The sequence below is a fragment of the Bombus terrestris genome, chromosome 10, assembly GCF_910591885.1.
Source record: "Bombus terrestris chromosome 10, iyBomTerr1.2, whole genome shotgun sequence".
In the NCBI taxonomy this organism is placed as follows: Eukaryota; Metazoa; Arthropoda; class Insecta; order Hymenoptera; family Apidae; genus Bombus; species Bombus terrestris.
Genome location: NC_063278.1, coordinates 6,364,240 through 6,390,414, shown reverse-complemented (window position 1 = coordinate 6,390,414; position 26,175 = coordinate 6,364,240). Strand labels below are relative to the sequence as shown.

The following is a 26,175-nucleotide window of genomic DNA, read 5'->3' as shown; positions in this document are numbered from 1 at the left end:
TCTGACTGACAATTGGTTAGTATATTGCTAACCAGTATTACAGATGTTCTCTGTAGAATTTGTCCTCTTTGACCTTTCCTTGTTGGAACCTGTTGGAGCTAACGAATCAGTGGGCCTTATTCATTTAAGCAGTTGACCAGTTCCGTTTACGCACGTGCATCAATGCACGCATCTTATGTTTATATACTTTTTCAAACCTAACCACAAATACAAATATAACCTAAAATTTTATGAATGCCTGATCTCTTCTGTCGTGAATATGTTTAGTTTGCATGCGCCTTGATAACTATTGAATATACACATATCTATCGAAAATTGAATTCGCAAAAGTACAAAAATGAAAGTTAAAAAGAAAATTATACAACGACAGCAAGAAAAAGAACAAGCTCTATACGTTCGTTTGCCACATACAATTCGAAATAAAGACGATGTTGCAAAATTATTTACTGGCAATTTTAAAGTGAATTTACTTCGACAATGTAGTAGGTATTGTTATGTAGTATTTCCCGATGTAAAGGAGAAGATGAAAAATTTAACAGCAGTGAAGGATACAAGGATAAATGGGAAACGTATAGTGGTTGCACTTGCAAATACAAAAATTGAAAGAAAAACTACAGTAGTAAGAAAAAAGATTGTTATACCTAAGGTGAAAGAAGATAAAAAACTAACAAAACAGTAAGTACATTTCATATCTTTTATAATTACAATGAAATACCAATAATAAAATGCACTTATATCTTTAATAGCCTTTTTGTATCAAATATCAAATGCGGAACAAAAGCTGATGAATTGAAGGCAGTTATCCCAGGCTGTGTATCTGTTAAAATGTTAAAACCATACTCGCAGACATCTAAGTAAGTTTATTATTGTTTGCATAGATGTATCAATAGTATCATATGCAAAAAACACAAATCTCAAAATTATATGTTTAGGGCTGCAATTGTTAAAATGGAAAGTACTCAGTTAGCAGCAGAATATTTAATGAATGTAAGGGATAAACCAACTGTAGCAGGAAGAAAATTAAGGTTAAATCCAGACACTAGAGACAGACATAGAAGACACAAATCGAAACCTCTTAAAATTTATGATGGTGAATCAGAAATAGGACAAGAATTTGTGGAGTGAAATAAAGCTTTAGGTTATATCATACTTAAAAATAAAATGTATAAAATTTATTATGCTATTAAATTTTTATTTGCTTTTAAATATATTGAATTCCATTACTATATCATTATTCCATATTGTTAGTATACTATCTCATACTATTTCACATTATTAACCTGAAGAATACAAGAATATAATTATTTAAGAAAGTGTATCTTTAATTTCTTAAAATTCTCTATCATAAATTATTATTTATTACAGTTATTTGTTATTAATTTAGTTTTGTTAAATATATCACTAAAGATATACCACTAGATTCGTAATAATTCATTAAATAATTACGTCATTTATGTACTAAATTGAAACTAAAAGAAATTATCAAGGTCTATAAGAAGCAGGATAAAAGAATTCATTTACATAAATATGTCATTTAATTATGTAGGGACAACAAATGACATATTCATATGCATACACGCCTTATTAAGTATACACATTTACGTCACGTTATAGATAAGTTCAAATTCCATATTGGAAAATATATATATATATATACAGAGCATGCTTTAATAGTATAAGTGCTCAGCAAATCAATCGCAAGAATCGGCGATCAAAGAAAAATCATTATTAGTGCAACATGGTTGCTGGATAGTACTTAACTTAGAAATAGTTTACAAGTTAAGAGAGTGAGTAAAGCATGATCATGTGAAATAATTCAAAAGGAAAAATATCTTATTTCTATCGAAACGTGTGTTACAATTGTATAACAGTTAATTCTGTAATTTCTGTAGTAAAACGAAAATTTTGGTCCGATACTAAGAACGTAATAAAAGGTGAGTTTTGTGATAAAAAAAGTCATTTCAATGTTGTTTCATTTATTATTTTCATTCTAATATTATTTTCTCTTCTTTACTTGAGTAAACTCTTCGTGTAACACAATAACCCTCACTCTAATTGATACCATACAACCTTTACGCTAAACTATGTCTCTCTTAAAGAGTATTGATTTACAATAAAAAAAAATATGTGCTTTTAATAAATTTAATCGAAGCGGGTGAAACGGTTCGAGAGGTTTATCGGTTGACCACTAGGTAGCGGCATAACCTTGATCGACAGTTTTGTTTAGATTTGTAGGAGTGTAGTTTGCAGTGTTTCTCACACAATCAAACATTCCGCAAAGCTCGGCATGAAGTAACCAATAAGCGATTTGCCAGTCTAATCGTTCCAACGTCATTGCATAACTCGCGTTGCTTTTTAAACCAATTATTTAATGCGCTACGTGCAATGATTTTGCACTTGGAGGCGTTTTCCGATCGATGTCACGCGTGTGTAGTGACGCCGACCGAAAATGCGAATGGGCGTAATAACGCCGGCACGTTCTGCGAATTGAATGTACGTCAGAACTAACCTAACTAAGGAAAAAATTCACTGTGTTGTTTTAACAAGAAAATAGATTATTGTAAAAAAGTATGAACCTCTATTTGTCCCCGTCTTATCGAATGTCGACTTCGATAAGTTTGACGTTGTCGCTCTCGTGTGCAATGTCCGTAATAATATAGGATAGTATAGGTTAACTCACGGCAGCGTCCATAGACATTTACAATCTGTCATTTAGATTCGACATTTTGTAAATCGTATTGTAATGCATAAATATAAATATAGAGCTGATGTTTTATTGGATACAGCGCGTTTTTTGCCATGTATTTTGTAATAATTACAACCTTTAAAACGTTCCTGTTAACCAATATTGGATCATGCAAATTCGGAGGTAACTAAATATATATTTCATATATTTAAAATTAATACAAAAAAATATTGCAATATATATAGGTGTTTTTTTTATAAGTGCTATGCAACGCATTTAGATACTGTATGATAATGATACATGAAAGTCTATTACATTATTCTCTTTTATATATATATATATATATATGTCTGTATGTATGTATATATATACATTATATATATATATATGTGAAAATGTTTTCATTTTCTTCAATAGCTGTTTCTTTTTTCTTTTGTTGCAGCAATCTTTAAGAATGAAATTAATTTCATTTTGGAGTAAGTTTTGAATTTGTGTATTTATAAAATTGAAATAGTAATAGGTCCATTACAATGCATTTATGATCAAATGCCATGCATTCTATATGTGAAAAATAATGTTTAAAGTCAATGTATATTGGAGTATAACCTGATTGCATTAAAAATGCAAGCCAAGAAGCGCTATTTATTATTATTTGTAACATGTGCGTTTCTTGGATATTGTTACTTTGGTGGTTATCGGTTAAAAAGTGAAAAATGGACAGGCAGATCTCAGTTGCCTTATGAGCGATTGCCTTCATATTTAAGTCTAAATGAAGAATTTTATGACAAGGATTTGAGAACATCAAATGGAATCCCACCTATGTCTCATCGTACAAGGCAATGTCGTATGGAGACTTGTTTTGACTTTACCAGATGCAAACAAGGTTTCACAGTATATGTGTATCCAGTTGAAGATGTGATAAGTCCATTATACCAAAAAATATTGAATGTTATTACAGAATCAAGATATTATACATCAGATCCAACTCGGGCATGTATATTTGTATTAGCTCTTGATACATTAGACAGAGATCCATTATCAACAGAATTTGTGCATAATCTTCCTTCAAAATTAATACGTTTACCATATTGGAATAATGGCAGAAATCATTTGATATTTAATTTATATTCTGGAACATGGCCTGATTATGCAGAAGAATCATTGGCCTTTGATTTGGGATATGCTATGCTTGCTAAGGCCAGTATGTCTATCTTTAGACATAGACCAGATTTTGACATATCTATACCATTGTTTGGAAAACAACATCCAGAACGCGGTGGAGAGCCAGGTCAAGCTTTAGAAAATAATTTTCCTAATAATAAAAAATACGTTGCAGCTTTCAAGGGTAAAAGATACGTCCATGGTATAGGTTCTGAAACTAGAAATGCTCTCTATCATTTACATAATGGCAAGGATTTGGTATTTGTTACAACTTGCCGTCATGGTAAAGCATGGAGAGAGTTACAAGATGAACATTGTCAACAAGATAATCAAGAATATGATACGTGAGCATCAAGAAGGGATAATCTAACAAACAACTGTTCTAAATAAAAAGTCAAAACTGATATTTAATTCATTTTTTTCAGGTATGATTATGAAATTTTATTAATGAATGCTACCTTTTGTCTTGTACCAAGAGGAAGAAGACTTGGTAGTTTCCGATTTTTAGAAGCTTTAAGAGCTGGATGCATTCCGGTTATTTTAAGTAATGGCTGGGCGCTTCCTTTTCATGAACGAATTGATTGGACACAAGCTGTTATATTTTCCGATGAAAGACTGCTACTTCAAGTAAATAAGATTAAAATAAAGCCTACTATCAAAAGAGTGATCAAGTTGAACTACAGATAAATGTTGTTTTCTCAGATTCCAGATATAGTGCGGTCTGTGTCCAATGTACATATTCTTAAATTGCGACAGCAAACGCAGTTTCTTTGGGAACGATACTTTTCCTCGATAGAAAAAATTGTATTTACAGTATTTGAGGTAATATTATAAAGTAACGCTAATATCTTAGCGATAAGAGGGTAATTCCTTTTTTAACTTTGTAATATTCTGCCGAACTCGTAGAATATCCGTGAGCGTTTGCCTTGGGAAGGTACAAGAGAAAAATTTGTTTGGAATACTAGTCCTGGAGCGTTAGCAATATTACCGCAATTTGCCGATAGTCAGCAAGAACTTCCATTTTCGAAAAGTAATCCAGGTAATACCTTCACTGCCATCATATACTCGCAGTTGGGATCCACTGCTGTGCTATATCGCCTGCTTAAAAGTCTTGCGAAAAGTAAATACCTAGATAAGGTGAGCTTATCATATAAATCAACTCCTCTTTTTCTCTATTCCTTTTTATATTTTGTACTAATACACAATTCGCTTTAGATTATTCTCATGTGGAACTCGGACATTCCGTTACCAAGAAGACCACGATGGCAAGGGATCAAAGCATCAATACATGTCGTTACGGTCGATGGTATATCTCAACGTTTCTATCCTCATCCATTAATCAAAACTAGTGCCATATTATCTCTAGACGAAGATGCCACACTCAACACAGATGAAATTGATTTCGCCTTTACGGTATGGCGATCATTTCCTGATCGGATAGTTGGTTACCCAGCAAGGTCACATTACTGGGATGACTCTAAAGTAAGCATAAAACAAAATTTTTCATCTAATATATACGGTAATTTTTATACAAATCTTTTTATCATTTAAAGCGCTCATGGGGTTATACAAGCAAATGGACAAATGATTATAGTATAATTCTTACTGGTGCCGCCTTTTATCATCGTTATTATAACACGTTATATACCGAATTACTGAGTTCGACATTACACAAGACCGTCGAGCAATCACAAAACTGCGAGGACATACTTATGAATTTTTTAGTAAGTCATGTTACGCGAAGACCACCTATTAAAGTAACTCAAAGGAAATTGTATAAAGATACTACAGTGGGTGGAATCAGGTATGTATTATGCATTTTTGTCAAGCTGCTACGCAGGTAAATATGGTTTACCGAATGATTTTAGTGCTTATCGCGACTGTTTCTTTGGTAGCATACAAATGGTTCACTTTGTCACTTTTTTTAAAATGAACACAATATTTCTGACACTGCTAATTGTAAGCATTTCTTTATACCCAATTTTTAAAATTAAGGAACGTTGATATTTCAATAATTACAAATTTATCATGATATTTTAATATTTAAAATTGATCAATGATATTTCAATATTTAAAATCGGTTAATGACATTATATTGCATAATCGATTTTTCACAATATCAATTAGATCTGCAGCAGTTGTGCTCTGATTGGCGGATCGTTATTTCAAAGTTTCCGCCATTAATAAAAGCGACGCCATGATGTGTAAATTCGTTTAGTCGGTAGTTAAATTTATAAAGTATTCATTTTGTTTTTCATTTGTGCAACAATTGAATCATAGATTTATTATAATTGGTGCTATTGCCATTGGTAATCGAGTTTTCATTGTTTTTCATTGCAGTTGTGGTAAGCTTAAATTTTTTATTTTTCGTGATTTAAAATTATTCGTCGATGTGTAAAATAATTATATATTATCCATAAGGTCCGCTTGATGCTTATAATGCATCGTTATACCTGCGTAGCAAAGTGTCGTATTCTTGAATAGCATCTTCAGTTTATTCTCTTATCTGACACGTGAAATTTTCAGATCCCCATGGAACGATCCAGATCATTTTATACAACGGCAAACGTGTATGAATACGTTTGTAGCTGTTTTCGGGTACATGCCGTTGTTACGATCCAATATGAGGCTTGACCCAGTTTTGTTCAAAGACTCTGTAAGCAACTTGCGCAAAAAGTATAGGCAAATTGAATTAGTTAGTAACTAGAATTATACAGGATATTTTATCAGTTATGCAGTTATCTACCCTCGAAACGGGCATACTATATATAGCCTCAAATATTTCTATTAAATAGTGGCGCATATTGCTAATTGCAGCCGCGTGTGCGCGCTAGAGGCTATTCCAAATGTATAGAGAATACTTACATTGTTGTAAGTAAGAAACCACTGTGTTTCAGTGGTTATCGGGCAGCAAATTAAGAAGGTCTTTCATTCTCGAGGAATGGCGATACTCTGCGCTTTTATGTATTTGCAAAATGAATTTTGTACAAAGTATGGGGTATCTTGTAATATTGTTCGAATCTAACTCGAGCCACGGCGTGCAACCGTTGTTGTATATATTGCCGTGTTCAATTGATGTACATACGAATCGTTTCACAGTTACTAATAAAACGAAAAAATAAAAAAAAAGCTAACATTATTTGACAAATTCTTCGACTTTTAAAACCGGCCTTTGGAAGCTACACAAAGTATTCTAATTATAGTCAATTGAAATCGCTCGAAACCAAATTTACTAAACGCTTACTTTTCTCTAATCGTTGAAACAATAATTATCGCGCAGATAATATTTTATATAAACCAGACAAAAAACGTAGCTGTATCGGATTGAGTGTTGAAAATATAATAGTAGCCTCAGGGATGGATCTATGTAACGCGAGAACTGAAATGCAGCTTACGATTTCGTGGACTGAGAGCAATTGATAATAATTTTGTTATTTCTACATATAAATTTTGATAATCCGCCGATAGTAATTAACGCTGTTATCCTTGCAAGTTTCAGAGAAGTGAATGTTTGGCTCTATTCAGGGTTCATCGTTGTAGTAAATGTAAATTTACGTAAAACGTTTAAATTCATTTCTCAATGTAAACACAACTCCGTACGTTCGTAGTTTCTATATAAAAAGTTTCTCTATATCCAAGGCACAGATTATTCGTAAGTTGTAATCAAGTACGTAGAAAGTATTTCAAGGTTTTACGTATTGTTGTATATGTATACATACAGATGTTGCGTATTTTTTTTTGTTCTTTACGAATACGTGTACAGTTCGATCGCTCTCAGGAGACCTTTGGAAGGAAGTAAAAAATTACTTGTGACACAATATCACAAGTATGTCTAGTCGTTTATGTTCATTTATATTGGTTCACCCAAGGGAAAAGTACACGATCCACGTAGGTAAACTCGATGCCGTATTTGTGTTTTCACAGTATAAAAAATGAAAATAATGTACATATATATGTGATACGTTTATAATTATCATGTGATATATTCGTAATTATCGGATGCAGGATTAAAAAGGACTGTGTAATTCCACCAATGGTATTTCTTTGTCGCGGTATACGTTATAATATATGTTATAGGAAGTGTTATATTTTTTATCGTATCGCTGATTTCGATACCAAAAAGGTCAGCAGGAACAAAGAATACTTTTCGATAAATATTTTCTGATTCATTGTATCTTTTTATTCGAAAGATTAAGATCGCAAGAAATTAAAGTCTTATCATTGTTGCTATTTACCGACACGAATAAGTTTGATTCTTCTTTCCTGCATACTCTTCACCCTATAAATTTAATTACGTACGGGACTGTGCAAAATGGTCGCTTTTATTCCGGACAAAGTTATCCACGATAGCTTTGCCGTTTGTTGCAAATATCAAACTTTAACTTTTAATTTTAACAAAAGGATATTTTAAAATTAACGTAGTTTTCGTTGTAATTCGATGCTTATTATCGATGTAACCTTGTTGCGTCAAAATAACGTGTGTTTGAACAAATATTGGTGATTTTATATGGCCGAGAAAATAAAGTTTTTATACAAACCTACAATCGTTGGTTCGTAGGAAGCATATATTTGTAATTAATTTTATTTTCTCACGTTTTTATTTGTGATTCATTCTATAGCATTGCTTGTTTCTTTATTAGAGGTTTACCTCCATGAAAGAACCATATTTCTTCCCCATGAAACCCCCGACTCGACTTCGCAACATTTCCTCCGAAATATAATACACCATTAAAGATTCCTGGAAGACACGAAGAAAGATAGGAATATTTCACGCGACTGTATAGCCGTGTCTTCGCAAAGAACCGAAATTAACCCTCGGCATTTCGCTTGCAGGAGAAAGAGCGTCGAGATCAACGTCAAACTTTTCTCTCGTTGGCCGGTCACGTAAGCCGAGAATGGTTTCAGGGTTACCGATACGAAGAACAGAAAAATCTGATCGAAGGAAGGCGGATTTGGTGGTGGAAGGCGGCTGATCGGTACCACCACCGCCGTAACCACCACCATCGGTCGTTTGGTGATCGCGAGCGCGAGAATGGTGGTGGCCACGCGATATAGTACCAACACTCCCTTCTTTGTTGCAGCTTTGCTAGAAAGGTGACTATGCCAAGAAGACAGGAGGTATTGAGCACGCCTTGCGTATACCCAGTCACCTTTCTCTCTTCGTGACCGTAGCATATGTTTTGCGACGTCGATGGAGCTCTCACGGCTTTGAACGGCGCTACTATTGAAGCTGCTGCTCCGGCTCCTCGTTGCCTCCTTCCTTCCCTTTTTCCCGTTGAATTTTTACCGACTTCTTGAGCAAGAAGAACGCACCTGGAGACAGCCAGTGTTCGTTCGATCGGGATCAAGCTCGGTAAAAACGTAAACAACGAAAAACGAAAGGAAACCACCGCGGCAACAACGTCGGCGCGGAGTCGGCCGTTTCGCGCGATATCACCGTTTCACCGGTTAACTTAGTTTTCATTTTCGTATACGTCTTGCGACCATTTTTACGCATATGTGCGCGAATCCTTCGACGTTCGAATAGCAAGCATCAACATTGTCGTTATCGATTTGGAAATTTGTTTCCTGCGTGAATTCGTCGAGCGGTTAGGATGAGACAGAAGAACACGAAAATGATCATCTTGAGCAGCGTGTTGCTCCTACTGGTGGTCGTATCAAGAGTGGGTGAGTGTTGCACAATTTTTTAACATTATCTTTAAATTTTATTTTCTCTTTATCTTCGTGCACCGATATAGTGAATTTCAGATATCGTTCTTTGACATCTGAATTTTAATTTTTACTTTGTATCGAATGCTCAATTGGTATTTTTTGGTTTATTACATCACTATTTGTACAAGTACGCTGTTTTTAGCACTCCTTTTTCTTTGTTTGGATCTGCGATGTTCAATTCTTTCGCGATGCTCAAAGTAATACTCTCGCTTTCGTTCATACAGAAATTCGATTCGCGCGAAACGTATTTCGCGCCGGCGTCTTTAAATCACTCTCGAAGGTCGAAGAGGAAAACCGATCGTAGACGAAGTGGTGAACGGCAATGCGACACAAACTTGTATTTAAATATCTTGAATAGCTTACGGCTTACGTTACATAATGCACAAGTGATATTTTACTAGTTTCGGAATGGATTTCGAAATAAATCTAGAATAAAAGTATTAGAAAGATTTGCTATAGAATTTGAAAACAAATATGAATTCCCAATTTTTTTTATAAAATTCTGATATTCAAACATTATTTCTAAAGTATACTTGTTCATTTATTTAATATTTACACTACGAGATAAAATATTCGTTATTCAATGAGAACGCTGCGAAGAAAGTTTCCAAAAAGATTAATTCTGCTAATAATTCTGTCCGAGTTGGTGAAACACCGATTAGCGCACTCTTTGACTGGTTTAAGTTAGCCGCGAAAATGTCAGTTTACGTAATGTTTGGATCGTTGAATAACTGGTACACGCGGAAATCAAGCAAAATGCTTTTGATCCCTGAGGGCGTGCCCCAAGGGTGCGCATGATCCTTTTTTCTCTCTCGACGTTCACGGCGGTTCCCTTCTCGATCGAACCCCAAATACGGTGACACGTTCTAAAATGCTTCCTCGAATAGCCAGTTTGGTTTAATTCGCTTGAACTGCTTTGGGAAAAATCTGCTACTCGTTAGCGGTTCTTATCGAGAGATGCCGAGAATACTCGATACCTTTTTAAATATTTTTAACATTTTCGTAAGGAAATATCATTCTAGTTTCCAAATGGGATTTCTTTATACTTTCTTCTTTTATCCATTTTTTTTTTTTTTTTTTTGATCTTGCATATCACGTTGACTAAGAATTATTTAGGACAACTCGCAGATTTCCAATTTGATTGTTTGAAATGTTTCGTCGTAATCCGGTACTAATAAATTCAATCCAATTTCGCGGTTGTTAATTCTCGTCGATTCACCTAGGCGCCTCCGTTGAAGTCTGCGGCCACCGTAACAGGATTTCGCAAAACGGTTGTTTCGCATGCGAAATCCACCTACCAGCACCTCGATTGCAAGAGTTTCTCCCCGTCGATCGTTGAAACGGACAATCAACAGAAACCGCTTGTAATCGAGTAACAAGTAACAATGCTGTTTACTGATTGCCAAAAATTACTTGCCGTAACAAATCGTCTGTTCACAACGAAATCATTTTCTTACGTTCTCGCGAGGGAAACGAAAGCTTCGGTGGAAGGTGAATCCTGTCGATTCTCGAGTAAACGCGAATCGATCGACAATAAACGATCTCTAACATATTTATTGCAAAACTGACGATCGATCGTGCCTCAGTGAATCGTGATGATCGTATCAGAAGAGATTCGATTTATTAATCTCAATTATTAAATGAAGGAAACGATTCGATTCAAAGATGACTTAGATGCAGACAAAGGAGAATATTAACAGCACCGTGGTAGATTTCGGTAACACGGTTGATGGGCTCGCCGTGGAAACGATCCATTTGCGAAATCGTTTGCTGGCGGTGCTCTCTTAGCACAAGAGACGCCCGCCGCGACTGTGGATAGAATCAGAAATCTATTCCCATCGGTTAACAAGGAACGCGCACGCTCTAACGTACATCCGCCGTTGGTTCTAGCCGCCTGTGAACTTTGATACCGCGAGCGATATATAATTATACCGGTTGGGAAATCGATGCTTTTGTAAAAATTATAGGAGTGACGTTCGATTCAGTTACGTTCACTCTAGAAGATCCTATGAGATCTTAGCTTACGACTTGACGCATTTCTTACGAGCTACTTGAAAAGCTATCGAAAAATTGGAAAAATAAAGAAATGTTAGCATCGGCGACATTTAACGTATGATTGAATCATCTTGTTGCAACAACACGAGAGAGTATAACGATTATACGTCGCTGAATGGCGCCATCCGCCAGTGGACCTTTATCGTAACTTCCCGAAGATACAGCTGCGATAACACGTTAATAGAATGCAGAGATTCACTGGAATCCGACCTTCGACGGTGGTTTCGATATTTTTTTCTCGCTAGAAATACACCGCTACACGGGATGACGAAGATGTTATCCATGAAAACAGCTGAGCGCAGCCACGTGCCTGCCGCTACGAGTATTCAAATTTATTCAATCTCTCTCCGATTTGTTCTCGCTCTTTCAGTCACGGACAAATTGGAATAGATTCTGTCCTATGCGTCGAAATTAAGAATATAATATTATTCAGGCAATTAAACCATCGTTTTTCTCGGTCGATCGACGTCGAGATCTCTCAGAACCGCGAGAAAAAAGGAAATTTATCGGACAAAAGATAGGAATCGCGATGGTATCCTCGTAACATTCTCGCAGGAATCCTGCGGATCAGGAGTCCTAGGATTATGGAAGTAGATGTAGTTTCACGCGTAGGCGCCACGTTCCACGGTATCGTCTACCGCTATCGAGTAATTTACTGTCAGGATGCAGTTTACGCCCCGTAATTTATCCGCCCCCAATCTCAACCTCGGCGTCAAGGGCTCGGTTAGAAATATTACCGAGATTACGTTTGGGTGGCGCAGGGTGCGGCTTGAGGAAACCTCTCGAGTCGGTACTCTTGTAAAAAAGAGTATGAATTACCTCACGGTTCCCTAGCTTTTCCATTATCGTTTGGAATAGGAGGTCGTGATCGTTTCTTTGTTCACGATTACAGCTTCGAGTTATTTATGCTCCTTGTGCTAGATCTCCAGTCGATCTCCTCGAAGGTTTAAAGATTTGAAAATTTAAATTCAAATTTTTACGACTAATTTTTCCCAACCGAAAACAATGATCTTTTTCTGCAATGCAAATTATTTCGCTAAAATTCGTATGACTTTCGGGTTGTAGCATTCCGAGTAAAAGAGAAACCTGCTCGGTGATCGTTCCAATTATCGGAAATTCGAGTTGTTTCTCTCTGACACTAACCAGATCGGCCATCGCGTATTTTTTACCGTACGATTGTTCGAATTATTACAATATTTTCCGAGGAAGGAGACGACTTCGCTGATACAACGTATGTCGCGCGGAACAAATCGTTTCGCCAACAGAATCCCCCTTTTAACCGGATCGCATAGGTATTCGCGGCTTTAATTCGCCGGTACTGTTCCTTTAAAAGGCCGGATTACAAGCGTTCGTGTAAGCCAGTCGACGATATTTTATCCGTCGACAGTCGGATGGTTAAATTATGTTCGCGCGGCGTATTAAAACCGATAGCTCGAGTGGTACGTGCTCGTCCAATATTCAAGGAATACGATACAAACCGTGACTGGACACGTTCCACGGCTATTATCCTTTCTCCGGGATTCCAAGTGCACCCGCGCTGCACTTCTGCCTCGCAATTATTACAGGAATTCGCTTGTGATGCTTGTCATCCGTTATACGGCCAATCATAGCGTCCCGTGTTTATGCTAAGTTTAGGAATATAATATAAATCGCGTATCGGTGCTGGCATGAACGGCGGCTCGCGACTTATCCATCGATTTCACGGGGAATTGCTTCTCACTCTCATCGACGACCGCCGTGTCGCGGTTATTATGCTCATACGTTTCGATGTTTTTCACGGTATTACACCAGGGAGGGCGAAGTTTAGCGAGGATAGAATTCCACGTCGGACAAAGTATTCCTCGAGGGTATCCGATATCATAATATCGCAGGCTTGTAATTCCGTTTGTTAGCATACGCGGAGAACGGATCTGTCCGGTCGAGTACCAGCAAACTCGCCGCTTTGTGTCGCGGCGAAACGTTCTCCGGCCATTATCCTTCCCTCGGGATTCCATCAGCACCCACACCCTCTGCCTCTTGTTCGCAATTACCGAGAGAATTTACCACAGCGTACATAGGTTATGCCATGAACCGCGCCGTGTTGCCTATTACGTTCTCCGCGCCGCATTATCCATCGATGTCTTCGCTGTAGCTCTCGCTGCTCGCCAATTACCAAGAGAATTTACCGTGGCCAATGCACCGATATCAGTTCCTCGACTCCTCGACTCCTCAGCCGCCATTATCCTTGGACCGCCGACTGGTTTCGTAGCCATCTCTGCAACAACAACAACGAGTTTCGACGATCATGACAGACTGCTATAAGCGATCCTTGCTTGTGTCAATTCCTCCTCACTTCTATTTACCGACACATTTTACCATAAATCTCGCCGAATTATGTAAACGAACATAAGTACAAAGCACGTTCTTAAGTTCTTGAATTTAAGAGCACCAGATGGTATTAACACACCTTGTTACCTATTATGAACGCAGCGGTAACGTCTGTGTTCGCGTCGTAAAACATTCGCAACAATACGTAGAGGAAATGACTAGCCGAGAACCATAATAATACGTGTAGAGCCAGCTATCGCTTTTAAGAGCTCCGAACGATCGATCGATGAACCAGGATCCATATTTGGATTCGCAAATAACCAGGATCATTACACGTTATGATACTCGAAATAACCACTTTTATCGTTCATTCGTGTGCATAACGATGATGTTAATTCAGCTTGAACTTGAATTTAAATTATCCGAGGACCGAAATCAAAGTACTCACCTTCGTAGAGTCTTTGCTCGTCCATACCTATCGCAATGGCATCACCGATTATCAAATGTCAAACATCCAAGATCCATCGTCATCGCGTCATCGTGCTATTTCCCCTACTCGTCGATTCCTCCGAATAAGGCTAGCCTCAATCGAGCTTCAAGAATCGCGTGTTTGATCGCATTAACCATCGATTGATTAAATATTCGCCTTTTGTATAGTCTATCTGTGAAATTTCTGAAAGTCGTTCCCAATCTAGGAGACGAAACTTTCGCTTACGTCGTCTATCAGCCGCAGTAAGAGATTCGACAGAGGCTCGCAATAAATAAGACAGTTAGAATTTGTACGCAGCTCGTTAAACGCAACTTGCACCGATTTACTGCTTGAAGTCGAAGTTGAATCAGTAAGAGAATTGTCGAGGATGGTTGGTGTCGTAGGTCAAGCATTTTTCACGTCGCAAAGAAACGCCCACGCATTCGTACGTCGTCAGGGATGTCGAAGCTTGTCCAATATGATTTAATACCGGACAATCGTCTACCTACGTCGTAAATGAGATCCTGTTCGATGGAACGACATACTCTCGATGTTATCTCGAAATCGACCAGAGTGGCGTAATGTGTCTGCTCTATTAGTCTTACGAGATATTGACGTGCGATTTCATGCACCGTTATTTTGCTATTGTTTTTCAATCGGGCGTTGTTTAACCTTTCAGTTGCGAACGGCCAACGTATACGTCTTGGTAAAATCGTTATTCTAAAAGAGCGAGCATTTATCGTGATCTTACGCTTATCGAAGATGTTCTATGTTCTGCGTTTGAAATATTTACCCAGTTTCGAGCACGTCCGTTTTTACCGAACGCATTTAAGTTCTATGTACATACATAATGAATTCTGTCGCTTGCACGGTCACTCAATTTACGTTGAATCTATGTACGCGCGCATCTCCGTCATCGTGTCCTATTTCTTACGAGTTACGCGGGAAGAAACAAAATGAAACGGGTATTAAGGACATACACGCTCGCGTACGCTCGCACTTACGTCCCGTGCCCTCGAAAAGCCACGGTACATCGAGAAACGAGGTTTCACCTTCTCCTTCGACAACTCGAACGGTATCCTCGCTCCGTATCTCTTTGCCTTTTCACTGGTGCGAACGTCCGCGACCCGAGGCGACCAAATCTAGACAGATAGCTTGCTGACAATTAAATATTCCACGTTTCGTGGTTGAAATTCTTATGCAATTACCGAGGCCGCGCCATTAGCGCAATTACGCCGACCAACTTGCTCATGAAAATTAATTGCTTGTCACAAGAGCCAGTGTTGCGGCAATCTTCCTTCTTCCGCAACTTCTATGAATAATTTTTGACGAAATCGAGTCGCGCTACAGTTGTCAAATTAGGTGAAACAATAGTTGTGTTGGAAGCTTCGATTAATGCAAACGAGGTGCGCGACACGTGTACAGAAAATAGCCGAGAAAGGAAGTTTCACTCTGTCGTTGGTGTCCGAAGCAAGGAACAACACCGATTCCAAAGGCTTGGGGACTCAGCGAAATCCTACTACTCACGGGACTTTCGCACGTGCATTCGCGCGAGCGTGCGCTTGCGTCGACAACGATAGCGAAAACAGCGTGATAGATGCTTGATTACGCAGCAGACGCTTCACACGAGCAACTTTTCCAAGCAAAATTGTGATTACCTGTTTTTTTTTCTTGTTTCTAATAACAATGCTAATGGTAGTGTTGTAACAATTCGGTCAAGTTTTTTTCAAGGCTTGTTCGCAAAACCAACAAGCTACCTCTCTATGTAGGTCGTCGATATCCGGTATCAGTTTTTCACTGACACTTTAGAGAGAAAGAAAGCGGCTGCGTACTGTTTGGCTGTCTTCGATATTTCATAACTACTTGTTTATTACGTTTTCTTCTGGTGTTACTAGCATTAGCGTTTCGGAACAAATAATTTATAATCTTAGGTCGATAAATACAATAATAGTCGTAATGGTAGCTGTTCTCGTATCTTCGGGACGTCTTACCTTCTAGTTTGTTCGAGATAGAATTTCTGTGGTTAACAAATTCGCTAATAATGGAAGATTGCGAATAGTTACTTCGTATTAATAAAGTTATGCAATCGAGTAATCACTCGACGCGAACACATAGGAAACGCAGTCGCGATCTTGTGGTTTAACTCTTCCTCGCTGGCCTCTGCAATTATTAGCACACCGTGTAATCGATTCACGTTACACGTAAAGAACCAATAATCACCCACAGCCATTCGATGTCCTATTACATAAGCGGCAATTTACAAGTAAAATTGAAGAGAATTCGAAACATTGTTACCAAAATAGCCTGGCAAGCTTTTAGTATCGCTCTTGCTCGAGAACGAATTATTTATTTTAAGTTATTATTTGTACGAAATAGCATCAGAGGGAAGAAGATCGGTGGAAAGCACAGATAGCAGAAAGATCGTAAATTGAACTGAAAATCCAGGAAGGAACACAGTCGTTGAGAATTTCTTGTTCACCCAGTGACGATATGCTATTCGTTCAAGTATTCCTGTCGCACAAGTGTCACGGAGCAAAGATTTACAAATAAAACCAAACAAGCACGAGCAGCCTAACGGACGGGTTGGTAAAAAACGGAATGCAATCGTTCCGCATAGACGGCTGTTCGTTTGTGGGATTACTTTCATCGCGTAGACAAAGTTTCATTGCGGCGCGGCGTAGACAGCGTGTGATCATCGGGCTAGCGCTCGCATTGCATGGTCTAATTAATTAAGGAATTCATGAAAAAGAATTCAGCGCGATTCTCAACCAAGATATTCGACCGTGTAGTCGAGTGATTGCGTTTTAACCGTGTACACAGCCGCGTTCTTTTCCTTCTTCGTTTCTTCGTGTCAGATCTTTCTTTTTAGCGGAAATTAAAGATCGTCGCCCGATCGTGGTAACTTGTTTTTGTGGCATCGTAGAAAATAACGACAACTCGTTAAATTTTTTGTTTATTTCGATGTGGCACGATTTACATTCCGATCGTTCGGTTGGCGCCGCTATAAATTTTTAAAAACAGCTTCTGCGTCACCCTTTCGCTGAGTTCGACGGAATCCAAGGTATGTGTATCGCCGCGCGGCACGTTTCACTTTCCACGCATACCTACTATTTTGGAATCCACGCAAAACTGACGTAGAACTTGGAATCGAAGAAGCTGGTCCTCCGTGAATGTCGTCAACCGTTCGTCCGCGCGTTTCTTTCTAACTTTTAATACCGCCCACCATCTTCCTTTCGCACTATTTTCGTTATGACGATGAGAAAAAAGGTAATGTAGTCTGCACTTCAAGGTCGACGTCTTGTCCTTTCCCTCAAAGTCCTCGTAACCAGCTGAAAGAGAAAGGGCAGCATACGTGTACGCGGTCTGAGATTTCCGAACCACCTAAAAATATCTTGAACCCGGAGTTCGAGGCGTCCTTGTCGATTTCCTTCGTGGTTCTTGAGAATGTTCCGGCCTGATAACGCGCTCGTGCATTCTGCTGCATCTCATTAATCGATTCCGTTACGCGTACACCCTCGAATCTTATAATTGTTCGTTCGTTCTTGGCAAGAGTGGCGCGCGTTATCGCTGGCAAATCTTTCGATCCTATCATATCTCGCAGTCTGCCAATGATAAATATTTCACTTTTTGCGTCTCGTTAATTTACGATGCAAATACATATCAATTCGACGACAAAAACGATTTGAATAATCCGATAGCGATCGAAGGAAATTATGTCGCGAGACGATTTATGTGTCCAGTATGCAAAAAAATGCCTTTCAAATTTACAAACCTGGCATTATGATGGTATTGTTGTGCTACTTTGGGCTAACTTATTGTTGGTTTTTTCGGCGACAGGATCCGCTGAGAATACCGGGTTTTCTGGTGGAATAGAAATTTTTTAGTTCAAAGAACCTCTGTTTATCTTGTTTAAAATGCAGTCGCTCGACGAGATGTAAAAAAATGAACGTAGGACCTTCAAAAGCAGGCCTCCTACCTTTCGCTGCCTATGCAAATTTTTGTCGGCGTTGACGGCCTCGATAAATCAAACATTCAAACGAACCACGGAGAAAGAATAGCTGCTCGAATATTTGACCTTCGTTTACGAAACCTGCTCCGGTTTCCGGCCACCCTCGGGCAACAATTTTTAGATTGAGCAACGTGCAGATAAGATCTCGATTCTTTCGCTTCTAGATCGCCTTATAACGAACGTAACCTTGTCCTTTTCTCCCTCGATCGTCCTTTTTTCCTTACACTGGCTGTAGTTCGACAAAAACAAGATCGGACGTAACAGATGTAAGTGGCATACATTTTCTGAGACGTTTTTGCGAAAGGTTCGAGCCACGAAGATCCGCCTTCGAGAGCCGCCGATATTTCATCGTGGAATTTAAAGTAACAGAAACATCAAAGCGCCACTTTATATTCACGTTCTATGTTAGTTACGAGCTATTATCGATTATTTTAAATAGATTCGCCGTCTCTACCCACCTCTCTCTCTGTCTCTATCTATCTCTCGCTACAGCGATTTCTGTATGAACAGAATTTCCATTTTTTAGAAATTTTATAAAATTCTGCGCGCCGTGGAACGTATAACCCCTTTGACAGCTACCCACGAAAGTTGCGCAAATTGCTTACGAAAAACAAAAGAATCATGAGGTTTGAAAGACCTCGGCGAGCGAGCAGATCTTATCAGAAGCTATCGGTGGACAATAGGCACGATAAAGGTGACAGCAAAAAGGCACGAAACTAGAGAAAGAGAAGGACGATTGCTCCTTTCTCGAGTGGCCGCGATCGGTAACGTAAAACCTTGATCGATCCGTGGGACTGATTCTGCACACTCCCACGGAAATCTGACGGTAACCGTATACAGTATTAAGAAACACGCGTGGCACGTAACCGGCGCGCGCGTTAGAACGCACGACAGACCTTCCACTCGTAGAAAGGCGGATTAACTCGGCTTCTCGACGTCGCACGCACCCGCATCGGTGTTCTTTTCCAATTTTTTTCATTCCCAATAAAAGATCGAATTCCTTTGTGCTCGCCGTGGCACCGCGATTTTTAACGTTCGAATGTTCGCATAACGCGATTACCTATCATGATGAGCGTTTGCCATCTTCTCGGTTAAATTTCCTGTCACGAGGGCTGACGTTCGATCATAGTATAACGGAATAATGAGATCGAAACTAGGAAATCGCAAGAGAGACGGCGAGTCAGCGATTTCCATTCCGCGATGAATAGCATCGACCTTTATAACGCGATCGAGATCCTTCCGGTTGAGATTTACCTGGCCAACGGAGAAAGTAATTACGATTATGCGCACGCGTTATCGCACGTATCTTTCCAGCATGAATCTTTTTCTTCGATGGTAAGCGGAATCTCCCATGACACCGCGTCTGTATCGAACGCTTCGTGTGACATAACTCTCATGATCTAACGAGATCGCAAAGAAAATGTTTCCGCGCGAACTGTATGGACGGCATAGCGGAACAGAACGTAATCGGTGTGCCGAATTGGCAGCAAGCAAGTAGCTCGTTCACGGAGAAAGTTATATTGCAGAATATACGCGTTAGAGTGCCGCGCCGCGAGTACGCGGTATTTTTTGTTGGTGAACCGTGCATTTCTCGGCATTGCTGCGCTTATCCGGTGCGCTAATGAGATCGAAAGGGAGTTCGATCGTTGGCTGGTTGACTCTCTTATTGAAATTCAGACGAAACGCAGGCGTCACGTTCGGACACCGACGTTAATAACGACGGACGGACGCCTGGAAATATTTTGGTCTGGAAAGAAACCAACGGGACAGGTCACGATTTACCTTTGCATATCGGGAGTCAGCGGTGGAAGGACGGGTTTCGCGAGAAATGTGTCGCAACGCAGCAAAACTCGTGCAGATCACTCGCGAACGTATAAGGCAAAACGTGGAGCATGTCAACGATATATCTACGGGTGGATTTCTCGCGTCTGGAAAGCCTTCGACTGACCCTCTCTCGTTCGACGTAGAACGCTATCGAAGGGACGTATCTCGGTGTCGAGAGCCTGTATATCGAGGCAAATACGAACATACTGACGCACGCTGACCGCCTATCGTCTCGACGTTCGACCTGTTGCTTTTGTGCATCGTACAACTCGTTTCACGTCGATGCCACCTCGCAAATCGACCCCTGTCGAGATATACGACCGTGGAAACGCGTAAAAACGATAAAAATCATGACGCGTACGCGATCGAGAAATATGTGTATAGCACGCACAAACGAGTTACCGGTTCTCCCCAGGAAAGTCCGGCTGGTCTTTTTTAGTTTTGTTCAACGGAACCCAAGTGCCTACGATGCGAACTCGTAAACCACAATTACGATATTCCTTTTTGTCCCCGAACGATCGATGGAAAGCGAGAATATCGTGTTTCTTTCCTGATCCATTACCTGCCGCTGTTAACACCTGAGAAATCGCCCGCCAACGAGAAGCTCGCTTTTTGTATCGTCGTTACGCATAGGAACATATATAATTCGCGTCATCAATTTTTTGGGTTTTGTTCTTAACTTAACAAGCGGTGTAATCTTTCGTACGTGATCGGTGGTTGCTTTACCGTCTCTCGAGCTGATCCTGGCTAGATCATGCTGTATGAACACGTAACAAGAGTCGGCGTGATAATTTAACACAGACATATGCATATTTACGTACATAAGCGTACGTATACCTCGCGATCGCAGCCGATTGTATACCGGGCGCTTATGTATTTAAGCCCGATTCCCTCCTGGATTCATGGGTGAACGCGTGTGCGCGGCATTCACGTCTCAGAGTTCACGTCTAGGTAACAACGCCTCTTGCATCTGTACAACCTTGGAACTCGTTTTCAGGTCGATGAAACCCTTACCAGCAGGGATTTACGCTGCTACAGGCACAAAGAGTAGATCCGCTGAAGAATCGCGCGAAACGACGTTCGAACGTATAGCTAATATTCGATCGAAAAGTCGATCGAACGTATGCCGATGGGCAGGCTATAAATCATAATTTGCTGATCGTTAGCGAGACTATTAGTCAAGGGAACTAGTGGCGCGAAAAATCGACGAGTCCGGCAATTCCATCTGAATTTGCGGTCATTTACCGTGAAGTGCATTAGCGATCCCTTTTCGTTCGGTCGGGGGCCGCTATTTCTTGCGCACCAACGTTACAAACGGATATATAGCCGGGACGTAAGAGGCAAATTGCACGAAGCAGGAGTCTATTAAGAGCAGAAATAATCTCGGTGTATTACACCACGAGATCGACCCACGAACCCAGGATTTAATCAACACACCGAGCCATCGATCCTAATTGTCATCTAATTATCCACATTATCTCGAAGGCATATCGTATCTTGACAGCGATCTATCGCAACACCCTCTGCGAGTGATTTTTCCACTGCTAACTCTTGGTTCGCGTTTAGTTGGTAAGTCAAGAGGAAAGGAGTATCGAGAACGAAAGGTCAGTCGTTCGCCTTCGCTTCTGGGAACGTTGCATCGCGAAAATTTCATCAACTTACTTCGTCGGTTAGGAAATTTTTAGGCATCGATGCAGATCTTGACACGCTTATTAAAATCAAGAACAATCATATCGTTATCTTAATGAAGAACCCCGCGTAGACATCGCTGCTCATTACCATATGGTTGCGAGAATTGGACGCGAGAATGTCTCGCGCAGGACAAATTTTGAGTTACGGGATATTCGCGCAATCCCGTGGCAACGGAGATGGTCCAACGTCGAACAAGTTCAAAACAATGGCAAATGAAACGATGATTTCGCCAACGTACGCGTATCGCAACGATCGACCGCGGCAGCGGCGGCAATGTCTTCAGTTCCGTGAGTGAACGTACACAAGGCGTTCGAGTCGGACAAGAAGAAACGGGTAACGCCTGTGTAGGTATTCCAGCAGCCTTGGGACGCGTATCCAGCCTTTCTCTGGATCGCAAACGCGATTCCAATTGGCGATTGTCGCCGAATTCTGTTTCTTCTGACCCCGGACACGACGTCCCGCTCTCGTGAAAGTGAAATCGCTGCACCGGACCTTCGGCACGAACGTATCGCCTGACTTCGCGCGTTCTGCGTTCGGACAACCCTCTTTTCAAAGCCGACACCTCGCAGTTTGGATATCGAGACTATCTTATTCTTTTCTCCTTCGGTCGACGGATCACGATCGCATCATGCCACGTTCTCTAGAAATCCAAAAAACGCGTGTCACGTTTGAGACGCTTTCTCATTGGCGATACCTCGAGAAAGCGGAAGTTGGCAATTCGATAAGTTCCTCGTCGAATATCGGAGACGCTCTAATTCCCGAGAACGACTCGGCGATTTTATTTCCAGTCACATTGTCGCGATTTCGTAACGCTACGTAATCGTTCTCGCCGATCCAATTAAGGAGCACCTGCATTAAGGGGCGCCAGTGACGCGCGTCGATAACAATATGATAATGAACTTCAGGTGTGGTGTTGACAGAATCGTAACGCGCAAACGAAAGTGGATACACGTCGATCGACCGGTTACGCGCGGTTATCGTTCCGAAGCTTTTGTTCCTCGCTGTAAATGGCCCGAAGGTCGTCACCGATTTGGAAACGGGTAGAGGCCTGCGCGATCCACGCTCGCGTGACTTTGATCTATTTTTCAACGCACGATCACGCTCTCCATCACGATTCGGTTGCATCATAGCGAAGCCTTTTGTGTCGTCCTCGCCTGCACGCGCTGTTTAATCGCTCGACGAACGGGCTCCTGGAAACGATTCAGCGTTCGATTGCTCAACCAGGAGTCCAAGTCTCGTACCGCCGCCTAACGCTGCGTTACTTTTCATTATTAATACAAATACCAAGATACGGGTAAATACATGAAGGTTCGCGAGCACCGTTTCTCGGAGAACCAAGTCTATGAGATAGAGAGAACAAAAAAGAACGTGCTTACGTTAATCGTTGCATCGTTCTAAATATTTTACGTAGAAGAGTGAACGCCATAGAATTCGCAGGATCTGATCTGTTCGTTTGGAAAATGTCGGCTTGCACAAAGATAACGTATAAATCGAGTAGAGGGATAGCTCCTGACGCATTGAGTCAGCTGGATAGAACGTCATTGAAAATTTACGTAAGATTTGCGCAATTTTCGTCCGACGATGATGTTTAGTAATGATGATGCGCGCTTTCCTTTTCCGTGGAAACGATGTCTTAAATTGCGTCTACAAATGCAAAACTTGATTCACGTCTGATTTATAGCACGTTTCTGAGGAGCTTGCACGCGGGAGAAAGCCAGGCAACGGGAAAAAAAAGAAATCGCGCAGCAAAAAGATACGCGCGTCGTCGATGATTTGGTTACGAAATCGAACGCGAAGAAGACTCTAGAAATTCATCAAAGGTGAGACCATCTCTGTTCCGTCTCACCGATGGAGACACGATCCTAACTGTTTCGCGAGATCAACGATCGGTCATTCAGATGGATCGATAACAGGTAGAAGGTTGTTGCGAAGACAATTGTTTTAACGAACCAGTTGTCCGCTCTCCTTGCGTAACCGTGCCTTGTCATAGCCTTGTCAAGAGGAGTCGAAAAGTCGCGAAGAGGAAAAATGTCATTTTACGTTACACGGTGCACGAGATAATACGACGAGCCAGACGCTTTCTGCCTCGGTTAATCTCGGATTACGCGCGAAGATACATAACCGAGTACGTACCATTTGATGAGTGAACACCTTTCTTAACCTGCTGGAGTCGGCAAGATTCGGGTTACGTAAAAATATTACTGCTCATATCTCCCGTCCATTAGTTTAGAAACTAATTTCACACATACGACATTTATGTCGCGCACTAATTAATATCTGTTGGTAGAAAAACACTGCATCCCTTATGATCGGCGTACCATTTGTCTAACGAATTGGTTGAATTCCTTTGCTCGGTATCATGCTTGTTAAAGAATTCGAGCTATAGCTCGACAATACGCGGCGAAACGTCGAGTCAGTTCACGCCATTGCCGGTGGTCAGCTGATTCGATTGAAACCAAGATCGAAGGCGGCCGCGTACAAACGTTCACCTCGTTACATGGCAGCGGCTAGTCAATCCGCTAGTCAGAAACCCGTACAACGAGACGTAGATGTGTGCACGTCGATTACGTGGGTGCAGTGACTTCCACGTCGACGCGAGCGCGAGAGAGATGCATGTTTTAACAGGAGCGTCGAGAATGAAACTCGCTCGCGCTTCGGATAAGCTATATCTATCTTTTCTCTGGACGCGTTACTACGTCTATTCTAACGATCTACAGGCCATCGGTTGCCTCACCTTAAATCGAGGATGGCTGGCTAATGGTTGGCCAACAGCGTTAGCTTTCCTAGCCTTCACAGCCTTTGAACACAATGAACGTTGCGCGTGCCGAAAATTAATTGGGACGAGAGATAGATCGAATCGAGGGGGTATTTGTTAGGAAACGCGAATAGAAGCAAAAGATATTAGGATATTACCGGTTAGATCGCTGTCGCCGATAACTTCGTTGCTGATTTCTACCGATTACGGGTTAGAATTCGCGGTAACGTTGAATAGATAGTATGAATGTTACTTCGAGACGGTATTAATCGCGAGAAAGAGGTAATGTTTAGGATTCAGTGACTATAATAACCGACGGTGCAACGGTTAATTTCCATTCGTACGTAGAACGGCAGAACCGATGCACGGGTTCTCGTGTAGAACCACCGCTTTCCATAGAAAGTTTCGCGTCCTTTGTTTTCCTCGGTCGCGGTTGTCTCGCGACGAGACATCGAAAGCATTCAAGATCGTTCTGGTATTACGAATGACGAAACGGAGAACCACGTAACGATACTCGCGCGTTCAGTTATATCCGGGTCAGGAACGTGTCGCCCCTAGAAATCTACTACGTTTATCACCGTATTTAACCACGACGAGTTACTCTTCTCCGATTTCCGCGAAACGAGCCACAGCCCTCTGGCCGTTCGTCGATTACTAAATGTTAACCCGACCTCTGCGACACTCCGTCGCCTCTCCTTCTCTTTCTGGAGGCCACAGCGTGGAACATCGACCGAGTAAAAAGGAGACGAGGGCATACTCGATGTGTATCTGTCTGTCCCTTGGAACCGTTCACCTCATTACGTACTCCGTTCCCGCACACACAGCGCGCGGACGTGTGTTTCACTTCGTCGAGCGTTTACGTGGGTGTGCAGCGTACCGTATCGGATATCGAGCGCGAAAAAGATAACGGTATGCCCGGCCCGCGATAGCGAGAGTGAGATCAGATGCTTTCGAAACCTCGCGGACTTTCGTGGCTAGTTAATAAACGGGAATATTCTCATAGAAAATGCCCTGTACCGCTTCGACAACTACCGCGCCATACTGAGAATCTATAATGTCATTCCATCGGTAGTTCTGTTTTGAAGACTCGAAGAGCGTCTTGGGTTCCTCACGTTTCGTAGTCCGTGGTCGCAAACTCGTATTTCGATTTGGGTTATAGCCGTCGACCTGTGGAACGAAGAGAAACTTCCATGTTTAAAATATCGCCGATACAGGCTGAGAAAAATGAGCGTGAATAGTAAAAGATGTGTCTAAATAACGATGACGTAAGATATCCGAAAGTAGGTACGGTCCGACGAACACTCGTAAATTAATTCGGTAGCCAAACTTTACTTTGTCGATATCAAGTATTTCGGTGTACTTACACACTTGGTAACGCGACACCGATGTTGAAACTTTGCGTACAATAGTAGTTTATACTTCGAATATACCGAACGTCGGATTTCTTGAAATCACAGCTACAAGTACTTACGGGCACAGCAGATCGCGCCTGATCACTACCTTCC

At 40.8% G+C, this 26,175-nt stretch overlaps 3 protein-coding genes and 2 long non-coding RNA genes across 7 annotated transcripts in view; 3 read left to right on the top strand and 2 right to left on the bottom strand.

Annotated features, from left to right (window-relative positions):
• Positions 1-21: 21 nt before the first annotated feature.
• LOC100650731 lies at positions 22-1,206 on the top strand. Its single transcript, XM_003398261.4, has 3 exons — positions 22-675; positions 747-854; positions 933-1,206. The coding sequence occupies exons 1-3, from the start codon at positions 338-340 to the stop codon at positions 1,123-1,125; spliced, it is 639 nt and encodes a 212-aa protein (XP_003398309.2). The 5' UTR covers positions 22-337; the 3' UTR covers positions 1,126-1,206.
• Positions 1,207-1,452: 246 nt separating this feature from the next.
• On the top strand, positions 1,453-6,986 carry LOC100650849 (exostosin-1). Of its 2 annotated transcripts, none has more exons than XM_003398263.4 (8): positions 1,453-1,934; positions 3,129-4,191; positions 4,273-4,474; positions 4,550-4,669; positions 4,754-4,984; positions 5,063-5,329; positions 5,401-5,651; positions 6,374-6,986. In XM_003398263.4, the coding sequence occupies exons 2-8, from the start codon at positions 3,308-3,310 to the stop codon at positions 6,552-6,554; spliced, it is 2,136 nt and encodes a 711-aa protein (XP_003398311.1). In that variant the 5' UTR covers positions 1,453-1,934; positions 3,129-3,307; the 3' UTR covers positions 6,555-6,986. The 2 variants fall into 2 exon arrangements, with proteins under 2 accessions (XP_003398311.1, XP_003398310.1); XM_003398262.4 differs by lacking the exon at positions 1,453-1,934 and adding an exon at positions 1,978-2,869.
• A 1,541-nt stretch (positions 6,987-8,527) lies between these two features.
• The window catches only part of LOC100651046, a 41,058-nt gene continuing 23,410 nt past the window's right edge, over positions 8,528-26,175 (top strand). For both annotated transcript variants that reach the window (XM_048409251.1, XM_048409252.1), the window contains exon 1: positions 8,528-9,514. In XM_048409251.1, coding sequence (XP_048265208.1) covers positions 9,442-9,514 — 73 coding nt within the window. In that variant the 5' untranslated portion in view covers positions 8,528-9,441. The remainder of the gene's footprint in view (positions 9,515-26,175) is intronic.
• Positions 10,090-24,392, bottom strand: LOC125385788. The gene is made up of 2 exons (XR_007225414.1): positions 24,049-24,392; positions 10,090-13,868 (listed from the first exon to the last, which is right to left on the bottom strand). It is a non-coding gene; the product is annotated as an uncharacterized LOC125385788 (long non-coding RNA).
• Positions 17,331-19,231, bottom strand: LOC110119642. The gene is made up of 2 exons (XR_007225415.1): positions 18,367-19,231; positions 17,331-18,251 (listed from the first exon to the last, which is right to left on the bottom strand). It is a non-coding gene; the product is annotated as an uncharacterized LOC110119642 (long non-coding RNA).

What these genes read in the sequence shown, in the direction of transcription:
- LOC100650731 (XM_003398261.4), top strand. Translation starts at nt 338, where the DNA reads ATGAAAGTTAAAAAGAAAATTATACAACGACAGCAAGAAAAAGAACAA. An exon ending in GATAAAAAACTAACAAAACA is followed by an intron (nt 676 to 746) that starts GTAAGTACATTT and finishes TATCTTTAATAG; the next exon opens with CCTTTTTGTATCAAATATCA. An exon ending in CCATACTCGCAGACATCTAA is followed by an intron (nt 855 to 932) that starts GTAAGTTTATTA and finishes TTATATGTTTAG; the next exon opens with GGCTGCAATTGTTAAAATGG.
- LOC100650849 (XM_003398263.4), top strand. Translation starts at nt 3,308, where the DNA reads ATGCAAGCCAAGAAGCGCTATTTATTATTATTTGTAACATGTGCGTTT. An exon ending in GATAATCAAGAATATGATAC is followed by an intron (nt 4,192 to 4,272) that starts GTGAGCATCAAG and finishes CATTTTTTTCAG; the next exon opens with GTATGATTATGAAATTTTAT. An exon ending in ATTACTGGGATGACTCTAAA is followed by an intron (nt 5,330 to 5,400) that starts GTAAGCATAAAA and finishes TATCATTTAAAG; the next exon opens with CGCTCATGGGGTTATACAAG.